Source organism: Monodelphis domestica, chromosome 5 (genome assembly GCF_027887165.1).
Source record: "Monodelphis domestica isolate mMonDom1 chromosome 5, mMonDom1.pri, whole genome shotgun sequence".
NCBI classification, from domain to species: Eukaryota; Metazoa; Chordata; class Mammalia; order Didelphimorphia; family Didelphidae; genus Monodelphis; species Monodelphis domestica.
Genome location: NC_077231.1, coordinates 18,326,307 through 18,349,131, shown reverse-complemented (window position 1 = coordinate 18,349,131; position 22,825 = coordinate 18,326,307). Strand labels below are relative to the sequence as shown.

Below are 22,825 nucleotides of genomic sequence, written 5' to 3'. Positions count from 1 at the left end.
TAATTGAATTTTTCATGCTCACAGAGGTGAGACTTGAACCTGGGTTTTCCTCATTCCAAGATCAGCTCTCTTTTCTATTCCACCCTACCGATTCTGTTGTGGTTTAGTTATTTTTCAGTCATATCTGACTCTTTCTGACCCTATTTGAGGTTTTTCTTGGCAAAGATACTAGAAGGATTCACTCATTTTACAGATGAGGAAACTGAGGCAAGCAAGGTTGGGTGACTTATCCAAATCACACAACTAGTAAGTATCCGAGGCCAGATTTCAACTGAGCAATATTAATCTTCCCGATTCCAGGTCCATCGCTCTATCCATTGAGCCACCTGGCTGCCTCTGCCTAGGAAAAGAGAGGTTCGTGACAGGTAGCTCAAGGTCAAATTTGAACTCAAGTCTTTCTGACTCTAGATCCAGTGCTATTTCTACTGTGCCTCCATGCTGACTCTATCTCCATTATAAAAACAGTGTGAGATACTGTCAAATCTACAGACAGTATCTCTGCCAACTTATTTTATTTTTTATTATTTTTTGAAACCTTTACCTTCCATCTTGGAATCAGTACTATGTATTGGTTCCAAGGCAGAAGAGAGGTAAGGACTAGGCAATGGGGGTTAAGTGAATTGCCCAGGGTCACACAGCTGGGTAGTGTCTGTGGTCAAATTTGAACCCAGGACCTCCCATCTCTAGGTCTGGCTCTCAATCCACTGAGCTCCCCAGCTGCCCCCTCTGCCAATTTATTATACTGAGTCATGCTACATATTCTATTGGAACTGAATAAAGATCAAAATGATTTCTGGGATACATATAGATTTGCAGACCCCACATAATAACAGCTTAATGGCCCATTGAATTTGCTCAATCTCACTGAATAAAAGACACTCCCAGGTGCCATTCTAAGGACTCATCTTCCCTTTCAACCTAATCAAGCCCAAGTCTTACCCCTTCTAGCAAGCTCTTTTTAAGGAGCTGGGATCAGGGGTCCAAGAACCCTAGTAAAATCCCTTTAGCTATTACATTCCTTCCTATTGCCTGGCATTTATATCACCGCCATATAGCCATAGATGACATTTGTTATGATATTACTGTTACTTACTTTCTCAAGAATTTATTGGGTCTGCACGACCACCTCCCATTATGCCAGTTTCCTCCTTTGTTGGGACAAGAACTACACTTCATCATTCCTTTGTCCCTTCTACATCTCTGTTGTACATAATCCAGCACTTAGTAGGCATTAAAAAAAACAACCCCAAACTATAGGGTGAAGTACCTCCCCTTAAGGTGTCAAAAAAGAGCTTAGAACCTTGAACTCTTCAGAATTGTGTTTTATTTAAGCTTTCTCCTTACTCTATGTTTTATATCCATCTCACAACAAAAGTGTGTGTTAACCTTAAATTTAATTTGGTCAGTGAAAGCAGATCAGGCATTTGGAACTCAGAGGAAGGCCACTGCCAATTATAAGCTCATTGAAAAGGCTGGTCTTTTCCTGCTGGGTTATTCTGTGAAGGGTTTGATAGATGAACAATTTCCTATAAGCTAACAGACAGTCTCTGGAAGGTCTAACATTAGGAGATTGTCCAGGGAAATCCAAGATCCATTATAAACAATTTCTTGGGTTGGAGACATTTTTACAGAATGCCTCACTATTTTATTGGATCAGAAACTGTATAATTCATCCTTGGTTGTGAGTTACAGGAAAGTAATAAATCAATCAGTGAGCATTTAGTAAGTGCTACTATGTGTCAGGTACTGTACTAAGTGCTAGAGAGACAGACACACACCCCAGAAACCAATTCTGAAGTCATGGAGCTCATTGGGGTGATACAGAGTATGTAGTCAAATAGGGGGAGAAATGGATGATCTCTTTCTCCCTCTCTCCCCCCTCCCCCTCCCTCTGTCTGTCTGCCTGCCCCCCTCTCTCCTTCTCTCTCTCTCTCTCTCTCTCTCTCTCTCTCTCTCTCTCTCTCTCTCTCTCTCTCTCTCTCTCTCTCTCTCTCTCTCTCTCTCTCTCTCTCTCTCTCTCTCTCTCTCTCTCTCTCTCTCTCTCTTTCCCCCCCTCCCTCCCTCTCTCCCACGAGCTCTCTCTCTCTCTTTCCCCCCCTCCCTCCCTCTCTCCCACGAGCTCTCTCTCTCTCTCTCCCTCCCTCCCTCTCTCCCTCTCCCTCTCCCCTCCCCCTCTCCCTTTCATACATACAATCCAAATCTAAGGCTTTAGGATTTGATGGACCAATGGGGGGGGGGTAGTGGTGGTTACTAGGAGGAAGACCAGAAAAGGCTTCCTACATAAGGTGATGTTTGAACAGAGATGAAGAAGAGGAGGGAGGACATTCTAAGCCTGGGAGTCAGCCAATACAAAGACACAGACATGGCAGATGGAGGTCAGTGTGGTTGAACTAGAGAGTATATGGAGGGGAGTAAAGCTTAAGAAGCTTGGAAAAGTAGGAATCAGTTGGGTTATGAGGAGCATTACATGCCCCAAAAGAGGAGTTTATATTTCACAGAATCAGATAATTTGACAACCAGAACAAATCTCGGTAGCCATAAAATTCTACCTGTACATGAAAAGAATCCGCACTACAGCATGCCCAACAACTAGTCATCCAGCATCTGTTTGAAGATTGGGTAATATGACCCCAAAGATAATAGAGTGTTACAGCAGTCAATAAAAATAACAGGGACTCACTGAAAGAAAGCTACTGGCATTTACTAGGGGTTGGGGGGAGGAAGGGCTCACATGGACAAAAGAAAGACTTAGTTGGTTTTCTTAAGTATTCCCCCCAAATCCTCCATGGGTAGGGGGCAAAGGGGAGAGAATTCTATTTAATAACATAGCCCTTATGCTGCTCGGGAGATTTATTTTCAGTTGCTAGAGTAATTCAGATTTGGACAAGCCCTGTGCTTGAACTTCAACATATTAGCTTAATAACTGTTTGATTATTGGTGCTGGTAAATTGAAGTAGGGCAATAATTTTGCAAAATCAAAAATGAAAGGAAGGATGAACATGAAGAATTCAGATAAATATGGAAGTTTCCAAAAGTAAATCAAATGAAGAGAACAGATCCAGAGGAACAATAAACACACTGACAATAGTCACATGGATGGAGACAACATTGAATGGAAATAATGCATAGGGTAAATATAGTAGGGGGTAGTAATACCCTGTTAAAGAACAAAGCTTTCTTTGGTATTCGGTCATTCTAGTCATGTTTGACCCATCGTGACCCTATTTGGGGTTTTCTTGGCAAAGCTACTGGAGTGGGTTGCCATTTCTTTCTCCAACTCATCTTAGAGATGAGGAAACTGAGACCAACAGGAATAACTGATTTGCCCAGGATCACACAGCTAGTAATTAACTGAGACCAGATTTGAGCTCAAGAAAATAAGTCTTCCTGCCTTTAGGCCTGGCACTCTATCTACTGCACCATCTAGCTGCCCTAATAGCCTTCTTATCTTTTAATAATATTAAGAGAAATATATCACTGAAAATATAATAATTCAAAATTATGTTTTTTGTTTAATAGTCTGAAGGTAAGGATGCACCTTATTTTGTGTTTATTCTGTCAAAATACAACATATCAATCAGTAAACACAGAGAACAGAAAAACCAAAAAAGAAAGGATGAATTCATTCAATTGATATTGATAGAGCAGGTCTAATAATGTGAAAGGTCAAAGTTTAGTACAGTGGGGAATGGTTCTGGGAAGACCACAAAGATCCTGCTCTGTCGGGGGAGGACAGATATTTTATTAGAAAGCAGAATATAACAAGTCTTGTAAGAGAGATAACAAAGAATTATGGGAGTTCAGAAGAACAAAAGTAACGTCTAGTTTTGTGGGAGTAGGAAAAATATAGGAAAGAGAATCAATCAGCGAAGCCATATGACCTTATTTATGTGAATCTTAAAATTTACTCAGACCTTAGAAGATTTGGTTAAGCAATTTCCCCTATTGTAACAATGGAGATACTTGATCAGGAATGTATTGGGAACTTAAAATTACTCCTACTCAGACAGTGCCTTAGGGGAAGATAAAGTAGAAAACTCCAGACTGAACAATGAAAAGTCCCCAACTCATACCTTATAGTAAAGCCAAAACCTTAAGCTAGGTGGTCTATTTTTAGATCTAATACAAAAGGGTGTTAAGTACCTGTAAAGGTTAAATTAGTACCTAAAAGGTCAAGTAACTTACAAAAGGCAATCTTAACAAAGAGGTGTGAAGTACTCAGAAGATTTTATCTAACCAGAGAAGGTGAAAACTAAGAATGGGCAGTCCTGGGGAAAAGCATCTACTGTGACTGGTGGACATGAAAATTTGGGGGAGGTGACATAAGAGAAAATTCTCTTTAAAAGGAGGTCAGGTGAATTGAGGGATCCTGAACTCAGTTCAGGAGTTTTGAGTTCAGTGGAGAACTGGAACTCAGCCTGGAGGACTCCCCCTCAGACAGGTTCTTGGAGATGATCTTCTGGTGAGTGATAAAGACTGACTCGCTCTCCCTTAGGCTTAGGCCTAGGCCATTTTGGCCTAGGCTTTTTTCTACTGCTTGGCTTAGCTTGAGACAAAGCTATTTAAATTTATTCATTCTCTCTCTCTCTCTCTCTCTCTCTCTCTCTCTCTCTCTCTCTCTCTCTCTCTCTCTCTCTCTCTCCCTTAATTCCTTCTCTCTTTATTAATTAAAATCTCCATAAAATCCCAGCTGACTTGAGTAATTTTTCATATTTGGGAGTTTCCCATGGCGACCACTTATTTTAGATTTTAAGTCAAAACACTAAAATTATCCTTTACAGTTTACAGTTTTGGCCAAAACCTTGATAGTTTGGCATTTATAATTTTTTACCATTCACATTTATCCTGGATATTCTTCCCAATCAACCCTGCCTTCATCCATGGAATTATTGTTTGCATATTTATTGTTCTTCTGAATTTCTTTCTTTATCTGAATTACTTTATTTAGGTCTTCCATAGTTATCTGAAATTGTCAAGTACATGAATAAGATCTCAGCAGGCAGATATGGGGGAAGGCATTCCAGTAGGTGGGACAGATAGCAAATCCCATGCCAAAATGATCTCCCATTCTTTTCTGAAGATATCACTTATATTAAAATTACTGCCTCTCTCCCTTCTCCTAGGGATTATCGAGTTCCTATACCAATATTCTTCTATTTCTTTATTATCTGAAAAGACCTCTAAGTGCTAAGAAGTTGAGCTTTTGAAGAGGAGCAATTACGTGATCTCTCGACTTGCCCCTGAATTAGATTTTAGTGAGGCAGAGCACAAAGTCGTCAGCTTTACTCTCTCTTCCACAGTCATCCAAGTCCAGTGGCAAGACAAAAGTCAGGGTCACTGGTGATAGCCGGGGATACAGTGGATGACTCTGCCCCTTATTCCTGAAGAAGTCTTCGCAAGCTTGGGGAAGGCATTACCCTAACTCACCAATGCGTCTGAGGGCTTATTCATTGCCCTCAAACTGGTTTAGCTTGTCTGCCCAGATGGTTTTACTGCAGTGTAGCCACTGTGAATCCCACTGCATCTTAGAACTACAGGCGAAAGTTGGGTAAAAAGTTAGGAGAGAAAATCATAAAGAGAGGGCAAGGAATCAATAACATGCTCACTAATTTGGAGAATTAAGAAAATCCTGAGAGTCAGGTTGGATAGAAAGACTAAAGAAAAACAGAGAAACCCTCCTGTTCTAGAGTGTGAGAATCTGGCTTTTAGAAAACCCCCTCATTCTAAAGAAAGGGAATTTACAGAATAGTATCCCTGTTAGAGCAAATTGGAGATTGTCTGTGATGCCCATGCATCTAAAGATGCAGTCTCAATGCAAGGATACAAGAGATGAAACCATACCACTTTCCATCCCCCTACCATTATTATAATGAGTTATTCAGTCAGGTAGGAGATTGTTTAACCAGCTAAGCCAGCCAGCGAAAGACAAAGTGCCAAGTTAGAGGCTAGAGGGCCATCTGGGGCAGTTGCATTCTTTCTGCCCCTAACTCCTCCATAAACATCTTATAAATGACTACCAGTGATTGCAGAGGGGACCAGGGAATGAATAATAGATCAGTACATAGCTATCCCAACACTGGAGAAAATTCCCAAAGTATTTAGCTTTAGAGCAATAGGGCAGTGGCTTGACAATGTAACAAACCATTCGAGGAAAAAGAAAGAGTTCCTGTCCTCCACTGGCTTGCAGTCTAAGTATGTTTGACTAGAATAATCTCATAGACTCCAAGCCCACAATAAGAACTTCTCTGACTTGGCAAAACTGCCAACATGTAACATATAGCAGCTAGTAATCTGGCAACAAAGAAGGACAAATGGTACATTAATTTAATTAGGGCTCCCCGTTCACATGTCTACTGCCAACTCAAATCATTTGTTTGAATTAAATTCTCTTGCCTTCATTAGTGCTTGTCAGTAAACAATAATGTGTACGGATTTCTACAAGTATGCTTAAATCAGTGCACTTACTGTTTCTATGTATTTTCATATTCCAATACCTCTAATTTCAGCAAAAGTTCTTAAAACTTTAAGTCATCAACTACTCTTAACAAAAGAACTTCAAGCAGAACTCTTAGAGTTAATGGCCAAGTTGACTGAGTTTTCCTCATGATCCAAATATACAAGCCTATACATTGGTTTTGGCTGCTTTTGATATTTATTTAGCATCTTGTCCCCAAATTATAAATGGACTTAAAGAGTAGTCCTCGCCAAGCTAAGAAATGGAAGGTCCTGGGTTCAGATCTGACCTCAGACACTTCCTAGCTGTTTGACCCTGAGCAAGTCACTTAATCCCCCATTGTCTAGCCCTTAGTGTTCTTCTGCCTCAGAAATAATACACAGTAAGGCTGTTGTTTTTAAGAAGAAAAGCGGGTATCTAAGAAGAGAGTGCCCAAGATGGTGAAGGGATTAGAGAGAATCACCTAAAAGAAATGGGGATGTTTATCCTGGAGAAAAGAAATACTGGTGGGGTGCCACAAGAAATGCCTTCAAGTATGTGAAGGGGTATCTGCTTTGCCCCAGAGGACAGTACAGTGAGTCACAGAAGGAATATTTGAAGAGGAAAATTCAAGCTGGCTGTCAAGATAAGCTTTTCCAACAATGGAACCCAACAATTAGAGCTGGGCAGAATAGACTGCCACCAAGGGTAATGGATTGGCTGTCCCTGGAAATGTCCAAGTTATGAGGGAGATTTTTATCAAAGGATAAGTTGGACTAGATAATTGTTGGAGCTGCCCTCCACCAGCAAAACTTTGGGAAGGGTCAAGTATAATGTAAAACAACAACAACAGTTCTGGTTTCTCTGTCATTCACCTATATGAAAATCTGAGGTTAACATTAAAAAATCTGCTAGCTTGTCCTGAAAAAAAAAAAAAGAGTAGTCCTCAAAGGTTGTGAATGAATGAGCGATTTTTAAAATTAAAAACTTATTTATGAAGTACTATATAATAAGGACTTAATTTACTTATGGGGTCTTTATTATATAGCAAGTATTGTGCCAAATGCTGGGGACACAAACAGAAAAGTAAGGCAAGTCTCTATTTTCAAGGAAATGAGAAATGTATAATATATATATATATGAATATATATATATATATATATATTCATGAAGTATATAAAGACCTTGGAGTCGAGAGAGATTCCAGTTGGAAATCCACCTATGACACTTACTAGCTGTGTGACCATAGGCAAATTATTTCAATCTCTCTGAGCTGTGGTTCCTTCATTGGCAAAATAGGGAAAAATCATACCTAGTTCATAGGATCCTCATTTGACAATAAAATGAGGATGAATTTAGATTCTAAATCAGGGCTTTTAAACTCTTCTATGTTGTGGATTCTTTAGGTTGTCTCATGAAGCCAGACTGAGTCTCAGTTTAATTATTTTATTTTATTTCAATTTATTTGTTTATTACATTAAAATACCTAGGTAACTTCCTTCTTTCTTCCCCTTCTCCCATTAGAGAAGACATTGACAAAAAGATATATAGATATATAAAACTGTGCCTTGTTTATTTCCATTTATCAATTCTTTCTCTGGAAGTGGGAACACACAATTCATTCTTCAAACAATATTTCGTTTGCTGTTAATAATGTACTCTTGGTTCTGCTTGTTTTACTCTTTATAATTTCATGTAGGTCATTCTATATTAAAAAAAAATCAATCTGCTTGTCATTTCTTATGGTATAGTAGTATTCCATCACAGCCACATGCCACAATTAAAATTACAAAGAAAATCAATTGTACTGAAATAAAGTAATCAAAACATTTTTATGTTGTAGTTCACACAGCCAATATGGATCAGGGGCAGAATTTGAGCCTGGATCTCATTGGCTTTGAGGCCAAGCTCTCTAACCATTCTGGGCCTCAATAATTTTAATTTCTTTTTTAATTTGGAAAATTTTATTTAATTAATTCATTTAGAATATTTTTCCATGGTTACAAGATTCATGTTCTTTCCCTCGCCTCCCACCATCCCCTCTTGTAGCCAACACACAATTCCACTGGGGTTTTACATGTGTCAATGATCAAGACCTATTTCCATATTATTGATATTTGCACTAGGGTGATCGTTTAGAGTCAACATCCCCAATCATATCCCCATTGACCCATGTGATCAAGCAGTTGTTTTTTTTCCTGTTTCGGCTCCCACAGTTCTTTAGTGTTCTTTCTCATAAGTCCCTCATTGTTACTAGTAAAAAAGTCCATTACATTAGATTGTACCAGAGTGTATCCGTCTCTGTGTATAATGTGCTCCTGGTTCTGCTCCTTTCGCTCTGCATCAATTCCTGGAGGTCATTCCAGTCACATGGAATTCCTCCAGTTCATTATTCCTTTGAGCACAATAGTATTCCATCACCAACAGATACCACAATTTGTCTAGCCATTTCTCAATTGAAGGGCTTCCCCTCATTTTCTAATTTTTTGCTATGACAAAGAGCGCAGCTATGAATATGTTTGTACAAGTCTTTTAGTGGCCTTTGGGTATAGTTCCAATTGCCCTCCAGAATGGTTGGATCAATTCACAACTCCACCAGAAATGCATTAATGTCAATTTTGCCACATCCCCTCCAACATTTATTACTTTCGTTTGCTGTCATGTTAGCCAATCTGCTAGATGTGAGGTGATACCTCAGAGTTGTTTTGATTTGCATTTCTCTGATTATAAGAGATTTAAAACACTTTTTCATGTGTTTATTAATAGTTTTTATTTTTTATCTTAAAATTGTCTATTCATGTCCCTTGTCCATTTATGAGTTGGAGAATGGCTTGATTTTTTGTGCAATTGATTTAGCTCTTTATAAATTTGAATAATTAGATCTTTGTCAGAGGTTTTTGTTATGAAGATTGCTTCCCAATTAGTTGTTTCCCTTCTAATTTTGGTTGCACTGGTTTTGTTTGTACAAAACCTTTTTAATTTGATATAGTCAAAATTATTTATTTTACATTTTGTCATTTTTTTCTAGCTCTTGCTTGGTCTTAAAATCTTTCCTTTCCCAAAGGTCTGACATGTATACTATTCTGTAATCACCTAATTTACTTCTAGTTTCCTTCTTTATATTCAAGTAATTCATCCATTCTGAATTTATCTTGGTGTAGGGTGTTACGTGTTGATCCAAACCTAGTCTCTCCCACACTGTCTTCCAATTTTCCCAGCAGTTTTTATCAAGTAGTGGGTTTTGGTCCCAAAAGCTGAGATCTTTGGGTTTATCATAAACTGTCTTGCTGAGGTCACTTACCCCTAGTCTATTCCACTGATCCTCCCTCCTGTCATTTAGCCAGTACCATATTGTTTTGATGACCACTGCTTTATAGTACAGTTTGAGATCTGGTACTGCTAAGGCCACCTTCCTTCACATTTTTTTTCATTAGTTCTCTTAATATTCTTAATCCTTTGTTCTTCCAAATGAACTTTGTTATTGTTTTTTCTTCAGTAAAAAAGTTTCTTGATAGTTTGATAGGTATGGCACTAAATAAGTAAATTAGTTTGGATAGGATTGTCATTTTTATTATGTTAGCTCATCCTACCCATGAGCAATTAATGTTTTTCCAATTATTTATATCTATTTTTAATTGTGTGGAAAGTGTTTTGTAGTTATGTTCATATAGTTCCTGTGTTTGTCTTGGCAGATAGATTTGTAAGTATTTTTATATTGCCTAGGGTGATTTTAAATGGAATTTCTCTTTACTCATTACTTTTTATTATATAGAGTAAAAGATAACAACTAAATGGGGAATAGCTAAGCAAACGGTGCTCTATGAATATAATGGAACATATAGTAGCAAATGATGGATTTGGAGAAGCTGGGAAGACTTACTTGAACTGACATGAAATGAAGAGAACAGAAACAGGAGAACAATTTATAAAATAGCAAGATTTTAAGGAAACACAATTTTGAAAGACTTCCGAACTACAAAATGATTCAGTGCAATGACTGAGTACCACTCCAGAGAATGAATGATGAACTGTGCTCCTGAAGAGGTAAAGGACTTGGGATAAAGAAAGAGACCTACATTTTCCAACACAGCCAAAATGGATTTTCTTTGCTTGACTATGAATATTTTTTACAAGGTTTTGGTTTTTATTTATTTCTTTTTTTTTTAAGGATAGGAGGTAGGAGAGAGGATGAATGGATAGAAAGAGAGAGCAGGAGAGGGAGGGAAGGAAAAAGGGAGGAAGGAAGAGTCATCGAAACATTTAAAAAATGCACAGAATAAAATAAAATGTTAGAAGGAAACACAAACAAGAGAGCTTTGACTACGTCATCCAGAAGTGAGTACTGTAAGGAAAATAAAAAAGACATGTAATAAAGAACAAAGCTTTCAGGACCAAGTCTCCTGATGTCAGTAGGATTGAATGGAATATTATGGTAAATTGGTTTGCCCTGCATAATTCATATCTCCTGTGGTCATGGTAGCAGCACACATGATGCCAGATACATAGAGACCTGGAAGAAACACCCCAAATAAATGCACAGACTTGAGAATGAAGGAGAAGACTAATGAATCACCTATAAGAAAAGCCACGGTGACAAGGAGCCCCACCGATCTCAATAGCCCCTGATCACATGCATAGAGTCAACAACAAAAGTTTGTAATTACATTTGCTTTCAATTTACTAAAGAGGCTTGTAAATAGATAGCACATTTTAGAAGGAAAGAAATAAAATACATTTAATATGAACATGTTTCATTGCTTAAAGTGGAAAGTATAAATTACCTATAAAATTAACATATAATCCTCTGTTACACCCATTTCCTTATTATTACATTTAGATAAGGAGAAGGAAAAAAGGGAACAAATATTTAGTAGTGTCTACCATGGTCCAGGCCATATGCTAAGTGCTTTACAAATATTTCATAGTATAAGTGATTCATTCTCTCCAAAGGGCTTTGTGTTGATTAATTATAATAGCTAACACTTATACAGTATTTATTATGTGCCAGCCCGTTTACAATTATCATCTCATTCTATCTTCACAACACTCTGGGAGTTAACTTCTATGATTATCCCCATTTCACAGATAAAGAAACTGAGGCAACCAGGGGTTAAGTGATTCGTCCAGGGTCACACAGTCAGGAGTGTCTGAGGCTAGATTTAAACACAAGTCTTCTAGACTTCCGACCTGGCATTCTATCCACTGCTATAGACTCAGGGTAAGTAAAACTAGAGGGGACGTGGAAGGAAGATCCTCTTGTCCTAAATGAGGACATAGAGATTCTCCCAGAGAAAAAACTGACAACTAGAAGGTTCTGTCCAACCACACTAAACCTGTCCTGCCCACGAGAGAAGACTGCTGTTTAATTATATCTCAGATGCAACTTAAACTGGTAGTCTGGATGAGAAAAAAGCTGATTGGAAAGCTTGCCCTAATCAATCAACAATCAATAAGCATTTATTACCTTCTGTGACACTGGGGACTCAAAGACAGGCATGGAAAGATCCATGCCCTTGAGTTTACATGCTATAAGAGATAAAACGTGTGTATGTCTATGCACATACACATGAATGTGAAGAATAAGAATAAAATCAATAATCAATATTAATAAAGCAACTACTGTGTGCAAGGCACCATTCTAAGTCCTAGGGACAGAGAGAGGCAAAAAGACAAACCTGCTCTTGAGAAGTTTTAACCACAGTTTGGTACAGCTAGAAGGGGCCTTTGAGATTATTTAATCCAAAACCCACCCTTTAGAGATAAAAAATTAAGCAACGAGCTTTTATTTCATGTCCAAAATGATGAAGAGTTACTAGGGTTAGGTAAGATCTAGGAGGACAGTAGGCTTACCTGCTATCACCAGCATTTGCCACGTACAGCTTTCCCAATAGGCAGACAACAACAAGGGCTGTGCATCCTCCAGATATATTGTATGTGCTCCTCTCTCGTTCTATCTGCAGGTCCTGAAAAAGAAGAGAGTCCCATCAGCTCATGCTGCCGAGTTAGTCTATTTGGCCATTGCCAAAGGCTCCCCTTTGCTGTTCTGAGTTAACTTTCTTATTTATTTTTTACAATCAAGGACTCATGTATTTGTGGGAATAGGAGGATCATACCTGGCAATGAGGATAATGTCAAAACAAATGGCATGGACAAATTCTTTTTTTTTTTTAAGGGAGCTAAAGTATTTTGCAAGTGCCTTACATTTACTTAGATCTTCCATGATCCTGGCACAAAACTGCAAATTCCAGATTAAATGACAGTGTTCTTACACTTAGAAAAGAAAGGGGGGGGGGGGATCTGGATGCATTAAACTGGAAGGGAATGGGACAATAGTAATGGAGCTGTGCAGTTCATTCCCCATGAGGTCAGTCATTTTAAGGGCTAGACAATCCACTTGGACTAATATGGCACATGGTATAAGTGGGATGATGGGGCCAAATAAATTGATCTAATAATGAATAGCCAGAAAATGAATCACTGAATTATTTTTTTCATATGCAGAGGGAGAGTTGCTAAAATAATGAAATACCCTTAAACATAGCAAGGAACAAACACTTATGACCTGACGCTTTAATGTATGCCCACTGGCTCGGATCCATTTTTATTTCCAGCCCTGCCAAAATAATGGGTGAAAAGGTGGCAAAATCCCTAGGAGGAGTCACAACAGAATCCAATAATATTTCCATTAATGAAGAAGGAAGAGTTCTATCACCAGTACCTTTCTCATCAAAGGTAGACATAAAATGAAGGGTTATATTCCAAAAGGCTATATAAGAAAGGAAGGGCATGGGTCTTAATATTAACTAAAGCACCACATAGTCATAAAAGTAAAGATACAGGCTGTCCCAAAAGTTTTAATGCTTTAAAGTTTTTAAGCTTTAGAAGCTGAATAGTGTAAATAGATTTAGTAGCCTATAATTGCCCCAAGTCTTTTTGAGATATTCTATATATAACTTGGGAAGAGAAAGAGAGGATGAACGTCAGAGATCTTAGGGGAAACAGGAGAGAGGGGCATGAGGTCTGGGATAAGATGTCAATTTTTGATTCCACTCTTTACAACAGACCTATAAAGAACCACTCTCAGTGTCTGGAACTAAATTTCCTACTCTTTGACCTGGATTTCTCCAAGGAACAGGGGCCACAGTAGTGGGAAAACTTTATGATTCATTACTTTGTGTAAAAACAAATCACTTAATCTCTCTGACAAAATCAGGGACAGCTGGGTAGCTCAGTGGATTGAGAGCTAGGCCTAGAGATGGGAGGTCCTGGCTTCAAATTTGACCTCAGACACTTCCCAGCTATGTGACCCTGGGCAAGTCACTTGACCCTCATTGCCTAGCCCTTACCACTCTTCTGCCTTGGAACCAGCACACAATATTGATTCCAAGAAAGAAGGTAAAAGCTTAAAAAAACAACATGTTGACAAAATATAAATAATAAAGACTTCAATTCATTTTTATCTGGATAGGGAAAGGTTTGAAGCTGGTCTAGGTCATTTTTGTCATGCAACTACAAACCAGGCAGCTCAGCTTCACATTACTAGTGAAAGTAAAGAGGTATAGATAAACGAATCAAAAGCATTTATTAAGTGCTTATTATGTGAAAAGTGAGGGCCAGCCACATGGCACAGTGGACAGAGCACCAGACTTGGAGTCACAAACATTTATTTCCTGAGTTTTGTCCTCAGACACTAGCTGGATGATCCATGGTAAATTACTTAATCCTGTTTGCCTCCGTTTCCTTATCTGTAAAATGAGCTGGAGAAGGAAATGGAAAATTAGCTATGTGACCCTGTTTGCCTCAGTTTCCTAATCTACCAAGAGAGCTGGAGAAGGAAATGGCAAACCACACCAATATATCTGCCAAAAAAAACCCTAAATGGGGTCACAAAGAGTAGGACATGATTGAAATGATTGAATAGCAACAAAAATGTGAAAAGTATATAAACAGAAAAGGCAAATACAAATGGAAATCCAGACATAATAGAATAGAGATACAAAAAGAAAAGACATATGAAGCAATAGTTGGGGGCATAAGTCAGGAGACCAAGTCCGGGCTAGAACTAGCAATGAGTTTAGACAAATCACAGCTGATGTGAGTGAGCCCTTGCTTTCTCCTCTATAATGGAATGAGAATTGGGGTAAGTGAGGTAAGGAAACTTTGTAAACTTGGAAATGCTATGCAAATATTATCTAGACTACCCAACAAATGGTCTATACTATTCTACATCCTCTAACATCCTCTTATGTAAAAACCAAACCAAAGCAAACCAAAAGGTGAGAGAGATTGTCTTCGGGGAGTTTCTTTTATAAGAGAAGAATCAACATCTTTCTCTACTGAAAGGACCCAATTCAAAGTCAAAACTGGACTCCTTGTAACAAGCATATTTCATTAAAATATGGTATAAATCTCACAAAGAGCAACTCCAGAAACTATTAATAAATGCTCTCTTGCTTTATAACACTTGATCTTGCTCAAGGCATTGATCCTCTCTTTTCACCATCAGGATCAGTATTTGCTAAATACTGAATAGTATATGAGTGAGAGCATTTCTTTGAGGTTTCTGAACACGCCTGCCTTTGCATACAATACGAGGATTTGAGTCTGAATTGCTGAGAGTTTAAGAAACAAAAATTTTCTTTCTCCCTCCTCTCCACCCACCCACCAACCCCCCCTTCCCAGGCCTACAAGGTCAATTACAAAACACTGCCCTCCATTAAAAAAAAAAATCTCTCTGGAACTCTTCTAGACAATCAGATGTAGACATCATGGCAAGAGGGCTTATTCACCTTAGTTTGCATAACAAAAATTATCCCTCATATAATTATTCAGGCGTTTTAGAAATCTAGTCACAATTCTCAACTCTACAACCTCCTGATTTAACTGGGAATAGCAGTTCTCACTTTTAATTGGTTGGAAATTTACCATTTATTAGCTTTGTCAGTTGACAAGGTCCTTTTATGTATGGGACAGCATAAAGGGAAAATCCTCACAAAGTTTTCACTACTGCCCTTCATCCTTTATTAACTTTTTCTTGGAATGCCCATTTTTCCAACTACTTGACAGAAATGCCAACTTCATATGATAACCAGTACCTTTCCACATTTTGTTCAAATAACTTTTTCTAATGGGCACCTGCACTCATTACTAACACACAGACACAGACACAGACACAGACACAGACACACACACACACACAACTTCCCTCTCCCATGGATCATACTGACTAGATAATGAAGGATATTGACTTCCCTCTGGCTTCCCTTAAAGGAGAAAGGGAACCAGATAAAGAACCTATTGACATTAAAATACACTGTTTATAGATTCTAAAATTAGGTCCAACCAGAGCATATTCTAAAAATAATTGCTTTCCTTTTGCCTTTTTCTCTCTACAAGTCAAAATTGCACAATTGTTTTCTTCTTACTTCTTACTCTTTAAATACATTTTGAATCATACTCTTAGGGCTGAAGAGGGTCTCAAGAAGTCATCAAGGCTATTCCTCTGCATTACAATACAAATTATTAATCAACCTCTATTTGGAGATTGGTTTTCAATTTGCCAAGTGAGACACATCCTTTTGTTGAGTCACTGGCTATGCCAGAGGTTGTTACCCTCATTTAAAAACAACAACAATAACCACAAAAAATGGTGGTTAAGAAACCCTGTCCAGTACCCTCTTAATCAGGAGGTGAAGAGATGAAGTAATTTAGGAATAAGCCTTCTTTCTTTAGTTACAAAGACAAGACAATCAAGTGTAAGTAAGCTCCTCCCAGAAAAATAAATCAAATCACAGAGAAACCTTGTTCATGGCTCTGTGCTTTGAAGGAAAAAATCTGAGCCACTGCCCAAAATATATCATATACATAATATATTATGGACATAATATATAATATCTATGTACATATACCCATATATACAGACATGTAAATATATATAAGTATATATTTATGCCAACAAACCAATTCATTATCAGAATCTACCTGGAAAAAAAAGAACTATCTAGATGAGTTTCGATGACCTCAGTTAATGAGGATGACTGATTTCAACTAATCACCCAGGAGAAAGGAAGATCTCTTAAAGCAAGGGATGGAAGCTTTCTGCTCAAATATTATACTTAATCTGAGTTTATCCACACGTCAATGAAAAGAGGCAATTTACTATGCTGTGAGTATTTTATTTTATTCCATTTTCTGTTGGGAGGAGGGAAGAAGAGCAGAGCATATGTGTGTATGTGGTTGGGGGAAGGAGAGATATTTAAAGTAAACACACTGAAGGACAACAGGAAAAAAAAATTCTGCCCGTGGCAGCTCTAATTTAGTTTGAAATCCCCAGAGATAATACAATCTCAATACTGTCCTTTGTCTCCTACTAATTTCAAGTCATAAGAAGTAGTCCTTTTGGACAATAGCGGGGGTGGGGGGCAAAAGCCCTTATCCTGTAGTTGCAATTGGACCTGGGTGGGTTTAAGCACAAGGTGGTTTGCATTGCTAATAGTGTCTGTCACAAATAATAAGATTCTGTGCAGTTCCAAAGCAGAAGGTCCAATCCCATTTGTTCCAGGAGAAAATTGCTCTTGGGCAGCTAGTGTGGAAAGCAGGCCTAGCATTGCCCAATGAGGCCATCAGCTGGCCAACAGCTGAATGACATGTGTGTTTTCCTAACACAATTGGCCAGGCAGGAATGACTTTTCCAGTCAAACAGGGCAGGAAAAGCTTGCTTTCACAAATCAAAAGCTTTGAGTTCTCCATCACAGCCAGACATTCTGATCTTTGGTGAGAAAATGATTATAAAATAATGATTATGAATTAGCTTTACGCTCGTTTTCTCCTCATTCAACAGTGCCTCTTCAAGAAAGAGCCTCACCGCAGCAGGATGACCTGGTCTTTCACATTCTGGCCATGAAAAGAATGGAGAAACAAAGGGCTCAGGTGTGCGGAAGATTAAAAATACTAACAAAACTCAACTTCTTCTCTTTACTCCCAGCCTACCTCCTCACGTTGTAGGTTCAACTTCATTATTTTTGGGGGGTGGAGTGGGGAGCATCAAAGATGCCCCTTTGACTAACACAAATGGTATTATTACATGGATAAAGTCAGGATTGAACACGAGTTGACAATGAAAAGACCAATCTGAACTCTGACAGCCTGGTGGCAGCCCAATAAAAGCATGAAGGATTTGGCTTCACTAAGGATCTAAACAAGCCACTATTTTTCTCCCTACTGAGAGAGAAGGAAAAGGGGATCAGGGGCAGGAGAATTAGGGAAAAGGAAATAGGAAGATTTTCCCTTTACCTTAAATTGGATCTAATCTTCTATTGTTCTATTGTGGGCCACCAAAAACAAAACAAACACGGTGATTTCCACTTCCTATCTGAGTAGACCAGCAAGCAGTACCTCTATAACTTGCTTGGGAATACTCAGAAATGAGATGACTTATCAAAACATACCTAGTATATGTCCAAGGTAACCCTTGAACTTAGTTCTTCCTAGTTCCAGGCTAATCTTCTATCCATCGTAATCCCAAGGATTCTTTTTTTTTTAAACCCTTACCTTCCATCTTAGAATCAACACTGTGCACTGGTTCCAAAGCAAAAGAAAAGAGCAAATAAGTGTCTTGCCCAGGACTAAAGAGTTAGAAAGTGTCTGAGGCCATATTTGAACACAGGGCCTTCCAGCTCTAGGTCTGGCTCTCAATTCACTGAGCCACCCAGCTGCCCTCGTGTGTGTTTTTATCAGTAGTTATTTTCACTTTTGGAATGTGGGCTCATGGCAAGGAGAGACTGTTTCATTCTTTATACTTGTCATCTAATGCCTAGCCCAATGGCTGGCACACAAATAAAAATGCAAAATGGCTATCAGGAGTTTTGTAAGTAGACCAAAGAATGAAGAAACATAATGTTATCATGGGAACTTGCCCTCCAGATGATACCCTAAATAGGGTTCCTTGTCCCAAGAACTAAAATTACCATGTCCTTATTTATGTACTGCCATATGGTATCTCAAGTCTTCGGGTTTCACTGACCTAACCTAGGTCACTGACTGATCAGTGTTAAAAAGGAAACATCTGGGCCTAAGATTGATGTGTCTTCACTTTTGGCGACCCCCACCCCTAGCCCCTCTATATAAGCCAGGTCTATGCAATGCTCGGGGTCTTCCACTTCTTGTGGAGGCCCAAGCTATAGCTTGAATAAAGTACCTCTTGTGTGTTGCATTACCATGTGTGTCTCCTCCTTGGAATCTGAACCAGAACCAGACAGAATATTTGGGGGCTTGTCCCAGGATTCCAAAGGTTTGGACCACACCGTGGTAAAGGTACTTGTATCCCTGAAGGGAAATCTGAGTGCGACTGTCTGTGTGAATGTGTATGGGGAAGGGAGAGTATGGATCGTGGCATACGGCTAAGTGGCTGGCAGATTCTGTGCTCCGAGGATTATACGGAGACAGCCTATTGCCAAGTCGGATCTATTAAGACCCCCTCCCCGCCTTTCACCTGTTTCTGAGTGAGGATCTGCCAAGTACACGGTACCAGAGTCTTGCGAGGGGTCGGGCAGAAACACCTGGGAAAATGGAAGTTATTTCGAGAGATTGAGAGATTTCCCTTCTAGAAGATTTGTTAAGAGCGCTCAGTAGGAACTTTGGGGTGGTTAGACGCCCCCTGCCCAAGCTGGACTTGGGACAGGAACTTCGGGGTGGTTAGAGGCCCCCCAACCCAAGTTGGACTTGGGACAGGGACTGGGTCCCTGTAATAGAGGTTCAAGTCCTCTGAGGACCCAATGCTTCCTAAGGAGCACCTTTGGATGGTGAGTGTGAAAAATTTCCATGCTGGCAGACGTGTTGAGGAATAGGATCTCTAAGATAAGCCCCTGGGGTTGGGGGAGTGTACTCTTGCCTGCCCTGAAACCTAGTGAAAGTCTGTATCTCTGTTGTTAGTTTTCCACATCTATTTGCTGTCTGGCTTTTACTGTTTGTCTCATGTGCCTTTCTATATTTGGACCCTTAATAGTCCTCATGGGTCAACAAACATCTACACCCTTAGATTTGGTCTTGGCTCACTTCTCCATCTTTAAGGCATGAGCCCAAAATCTCTACCAGGAAACTATCAGTTCATTGATCAGATCTCCCTTCCTCCTCTGTTGCATAGAGGAAGAGGGTTGATTCTGAACAGAAAGGTAACTTTTGGGATGTTTCGGTTTATTGTTGTCTTTGTAAACTTGGCAGGATAGCTACTGATTTTGATATGGTACAAATGTAATTTCATGTAACTGTCAGTTAAATGTGAAATGTTAGCCAGATTTTATTGAGCACAACAAAACTAATGGTTAGAAGTTTGTTTTGTTAAGATCTTGCAATGCATAATGGTTTCAGTGAATTTGAGAATTGTCTAAATATGATTGATAGCCAGTCTGACACAGAGAGGGAATATTTATTCTATAAGGACAGAAATTGTACTGGCTACTTTATAGATGTAAAAGTCATTCAGAAAAAGTTGATGTGTTGTTGAGAAGAACTCATTCTAGAACTTAAACTTGGGATTTTTTTTCAAATCAGATGTTATTTTAATGTATGTCAGAACTAGCAACAAGAAATCATACGACACACAAGAAAGTTTTTAAAGTGGCTAATCTGTGCATGGGATTTAATAATAGAAGTACTAAGAATTTGGTATTTTGCAAGAGAAGGAATTTCTAAACGGTGTTGTCTTTGACTAAGGTTATATGATTTTTTTTTTTTAATGTGCACAATGTATAGGAAGGAATTTGTGATCTAGAGATGAACATGTATTCAGATACAAATTCCTGGAAAGTAATGGAGTGAATACAAATTATTTGTGCATTTATACTATAGAGAGAATTAATTTTTCCACCTAAATAGGTTAAGGGTATATGATATGCAAACTGTATGTCCTTAACAAGACAAACTTGACCAGCCCTGAAATCAAGAAGGGCTTGTCATGAGAATTAAATACAATTCAGTACAGTACTTTTCCTCTACTTACAATAATGGTAAAGAGGAGAAGTCAGAAGAAATAAGAGTAATGGATAAAGCTATTAGTTGATGCTATGAATTCTAGTGTGAAATAGACACAACAAATTATAAATTGGAATAATGTTGATGGAATTTAATCAGGTATGTGGCAATGTTTTGAGCTAAAAGAAAACTAAACTGGAGGGTCTATTCTACTTTAGACAGAGATTTGAGAGGAGTACAGGTAAATGCTTGAATTTCAGTTTGGTCACACACTGAAAGATTGCTAAAGGACTTAGTCAAAGTTATTTGGAAGTTGTGGAGTTCAAACTAAAATCCACTGAGAGTAAATTATTATGAAGGGGGTTTGATACATTCAAAATTTTAAATTGTGGTAAGCTCAATTGTTAAAGAAGGATGGGACTAGGTTAAAACCTAAATTGAGCCAAGCAACCTTTGGATAAATATCTCATAAGCTATTAACCCCTCCCTTGCACACAGGAAGGAGAAAGAAGTGCTTATAACTGTTCCACACTGATACTTAGGGACTGAAATAGGGTTGACACAGAGTTGACAACACTGTGTAATAGAACTTAAAGATGAGTATATTTTAATTGTATATTTTGGTTTTAAGATGCTTAAGCAAGCAAATATTGCCAGCCCTGTCTGCCCAAGAAGCCTGTTTGAGGCTGTGGAATCTTAATGCAAACATTCCATGTCCAGAATAATAAAATGAGTTGAGTGATATATAAAATATTGCCAAAATACATAACAATAATTGAGTGATCAGTCTTGGAGGGATATAAAAGGCTTGTTTGAGGGTATGGAAATTTGTTTCTGGACTGCTGATAAGTAGAATTTCTCTCAGCCGAAATGGGTGAGACTTGTCTTTTAAGGAAAAAGAAGGCTTCTGGGATCTAATGGTGACAAAGTACACAAAGGACAGAGAGCGTCCTGGAATGGTTACAGAGGCATATTCTGGGCTCACCTGGAAATGGATCTTTCCTGACCATCTAGGCGATTAATCCTTGAGTGATACAATGATGGCATGAGCCAGTGATAGCTTTGGCCTGTACTTTTCCTTTGTGACAAATTCCCATAATCAGCACATAATGCAAATTGTAAAATTAAAGTTTCCATTTCCCCAAACAACCTATTAGGTTAATAATTGAAAATTCTTAAATTGTTAGGGAACATACTTTGGAAATTAGGTGAAGCTTATTCATAGATGGCTTGTATTTGTAGTCTTAATTTACCACAGTTGAAGTGTGGAAATATAGCTCAAAGCTTTCTTTAATTTCCCCCAGAATCTGGGGTAAAGAAATCCATCAGTAAAATATTGTTACTCAAGTGTTTATAGATGTTTATAGCTAATGTGAACTTTGCAAAAGGATATTCTTTAACAGAGACATCACATACCAACTCTGCAAACAACTCAGGAATCCAATTTCCTAAAGGGATCTATTCCTGTCAGAAGATGATTTCTGAAGAAGTCTGTTGGCTAAGATACCCAAATGCAAATGTTTAATGCCAACTGCTGTTGTACTAATGTTCTCTGTTTCTATCTGGTGTTCTAGTTTTTGCCCCAGTCCTGGTTTCCACACTTCTGTCTTAGGGGCTGACTCCCCCCTTGTGACCTGTCTGCCAATCAGGGGAAGCAGTTGCTGGACATCCTTCAGATCTCCAAGCAGGTCCCCACTTACCAGGCATTCACTGAGGACACGCCCCTAAAGATCCTGTGTCTCCAGCCTTTCCCTCCCTGTTGAAGTTTTGGCTACTCCCTTGTGGGATATGTGGACCTTGCATTTGTAACCTTGTCACTTCTCTAGTTGCTTCTAGGGTAGAAACACTCATGGGAGTCACCCAGATGCCACTGGAACCTAGACAACTATTCCAGCCTGAAGCCCTGGACATTGCTTACAGTCAATACCTCTCTCCTAACAATAGGCAGGGACAGCTCTACAACCATTCTCAACTCTGAAGAAGCGACTGAAATAGAATAATAAACAGAGAGAACTATTACTTGTTGAAATGGAGAAGGTACTGAGGGGAAACTGTTACTTCAGCAATGACTGTTGTTCTCTGGCTTGCGACTTGAGAGAGCTGCTACAGGAACCTAAGGCTGCTTATTGGTAATGGAGGTAGAATTGAGAAATGCTGAGGGATGCCACTACACAAAAATGCTGGTACACTAAGGAATGCTGGTACACAGAGGACTGCTCTACACGTGACTGCTCTGGGGTTTGCCTATTGATCCCTACTGATGGCTGATGGATCAATCTATTTCCTAAACTCCTTCCTCCTTCACTCCCTCCCTTAACCAATCCTTTCCACCTAGTTCTTATTGAAGCCTTTGGCTCCTTCCCTCCTCACTTGAGTAAATTATAAAGATATTCTTTTCCTTTCCTTTTTCAAGTCAAGGGGTTT

General features: G+C 38.8%; 1 protein-coding gene across 2 annotated transcripts in view; it reads right to left on the bottom strand.

Moving 5' to 3' along the window:
* The window catches only part of PPM1H (protein phosphatase, Mg2+/Mn2+ dependent 1H), a 345,181-nt gene that overhangs the window by 150,693 nt on the left and 171,663 nt on the right, over positions 1 to 22,825 (bottom strand). For both annotated transcript variants that reach the window (XM_056797680.1, XM_016425600.2), the window contains exon 4: positions 12,284 to 12,396. In XM_056797680.1, coding sequence (XP_056653658.1) covers positions 12,284 to 12,396 — 113 coding nt within the window. The remainder of the gene's footprint in view (positions 1 to 12,283; positions 12,397 to 22,825) is intronic.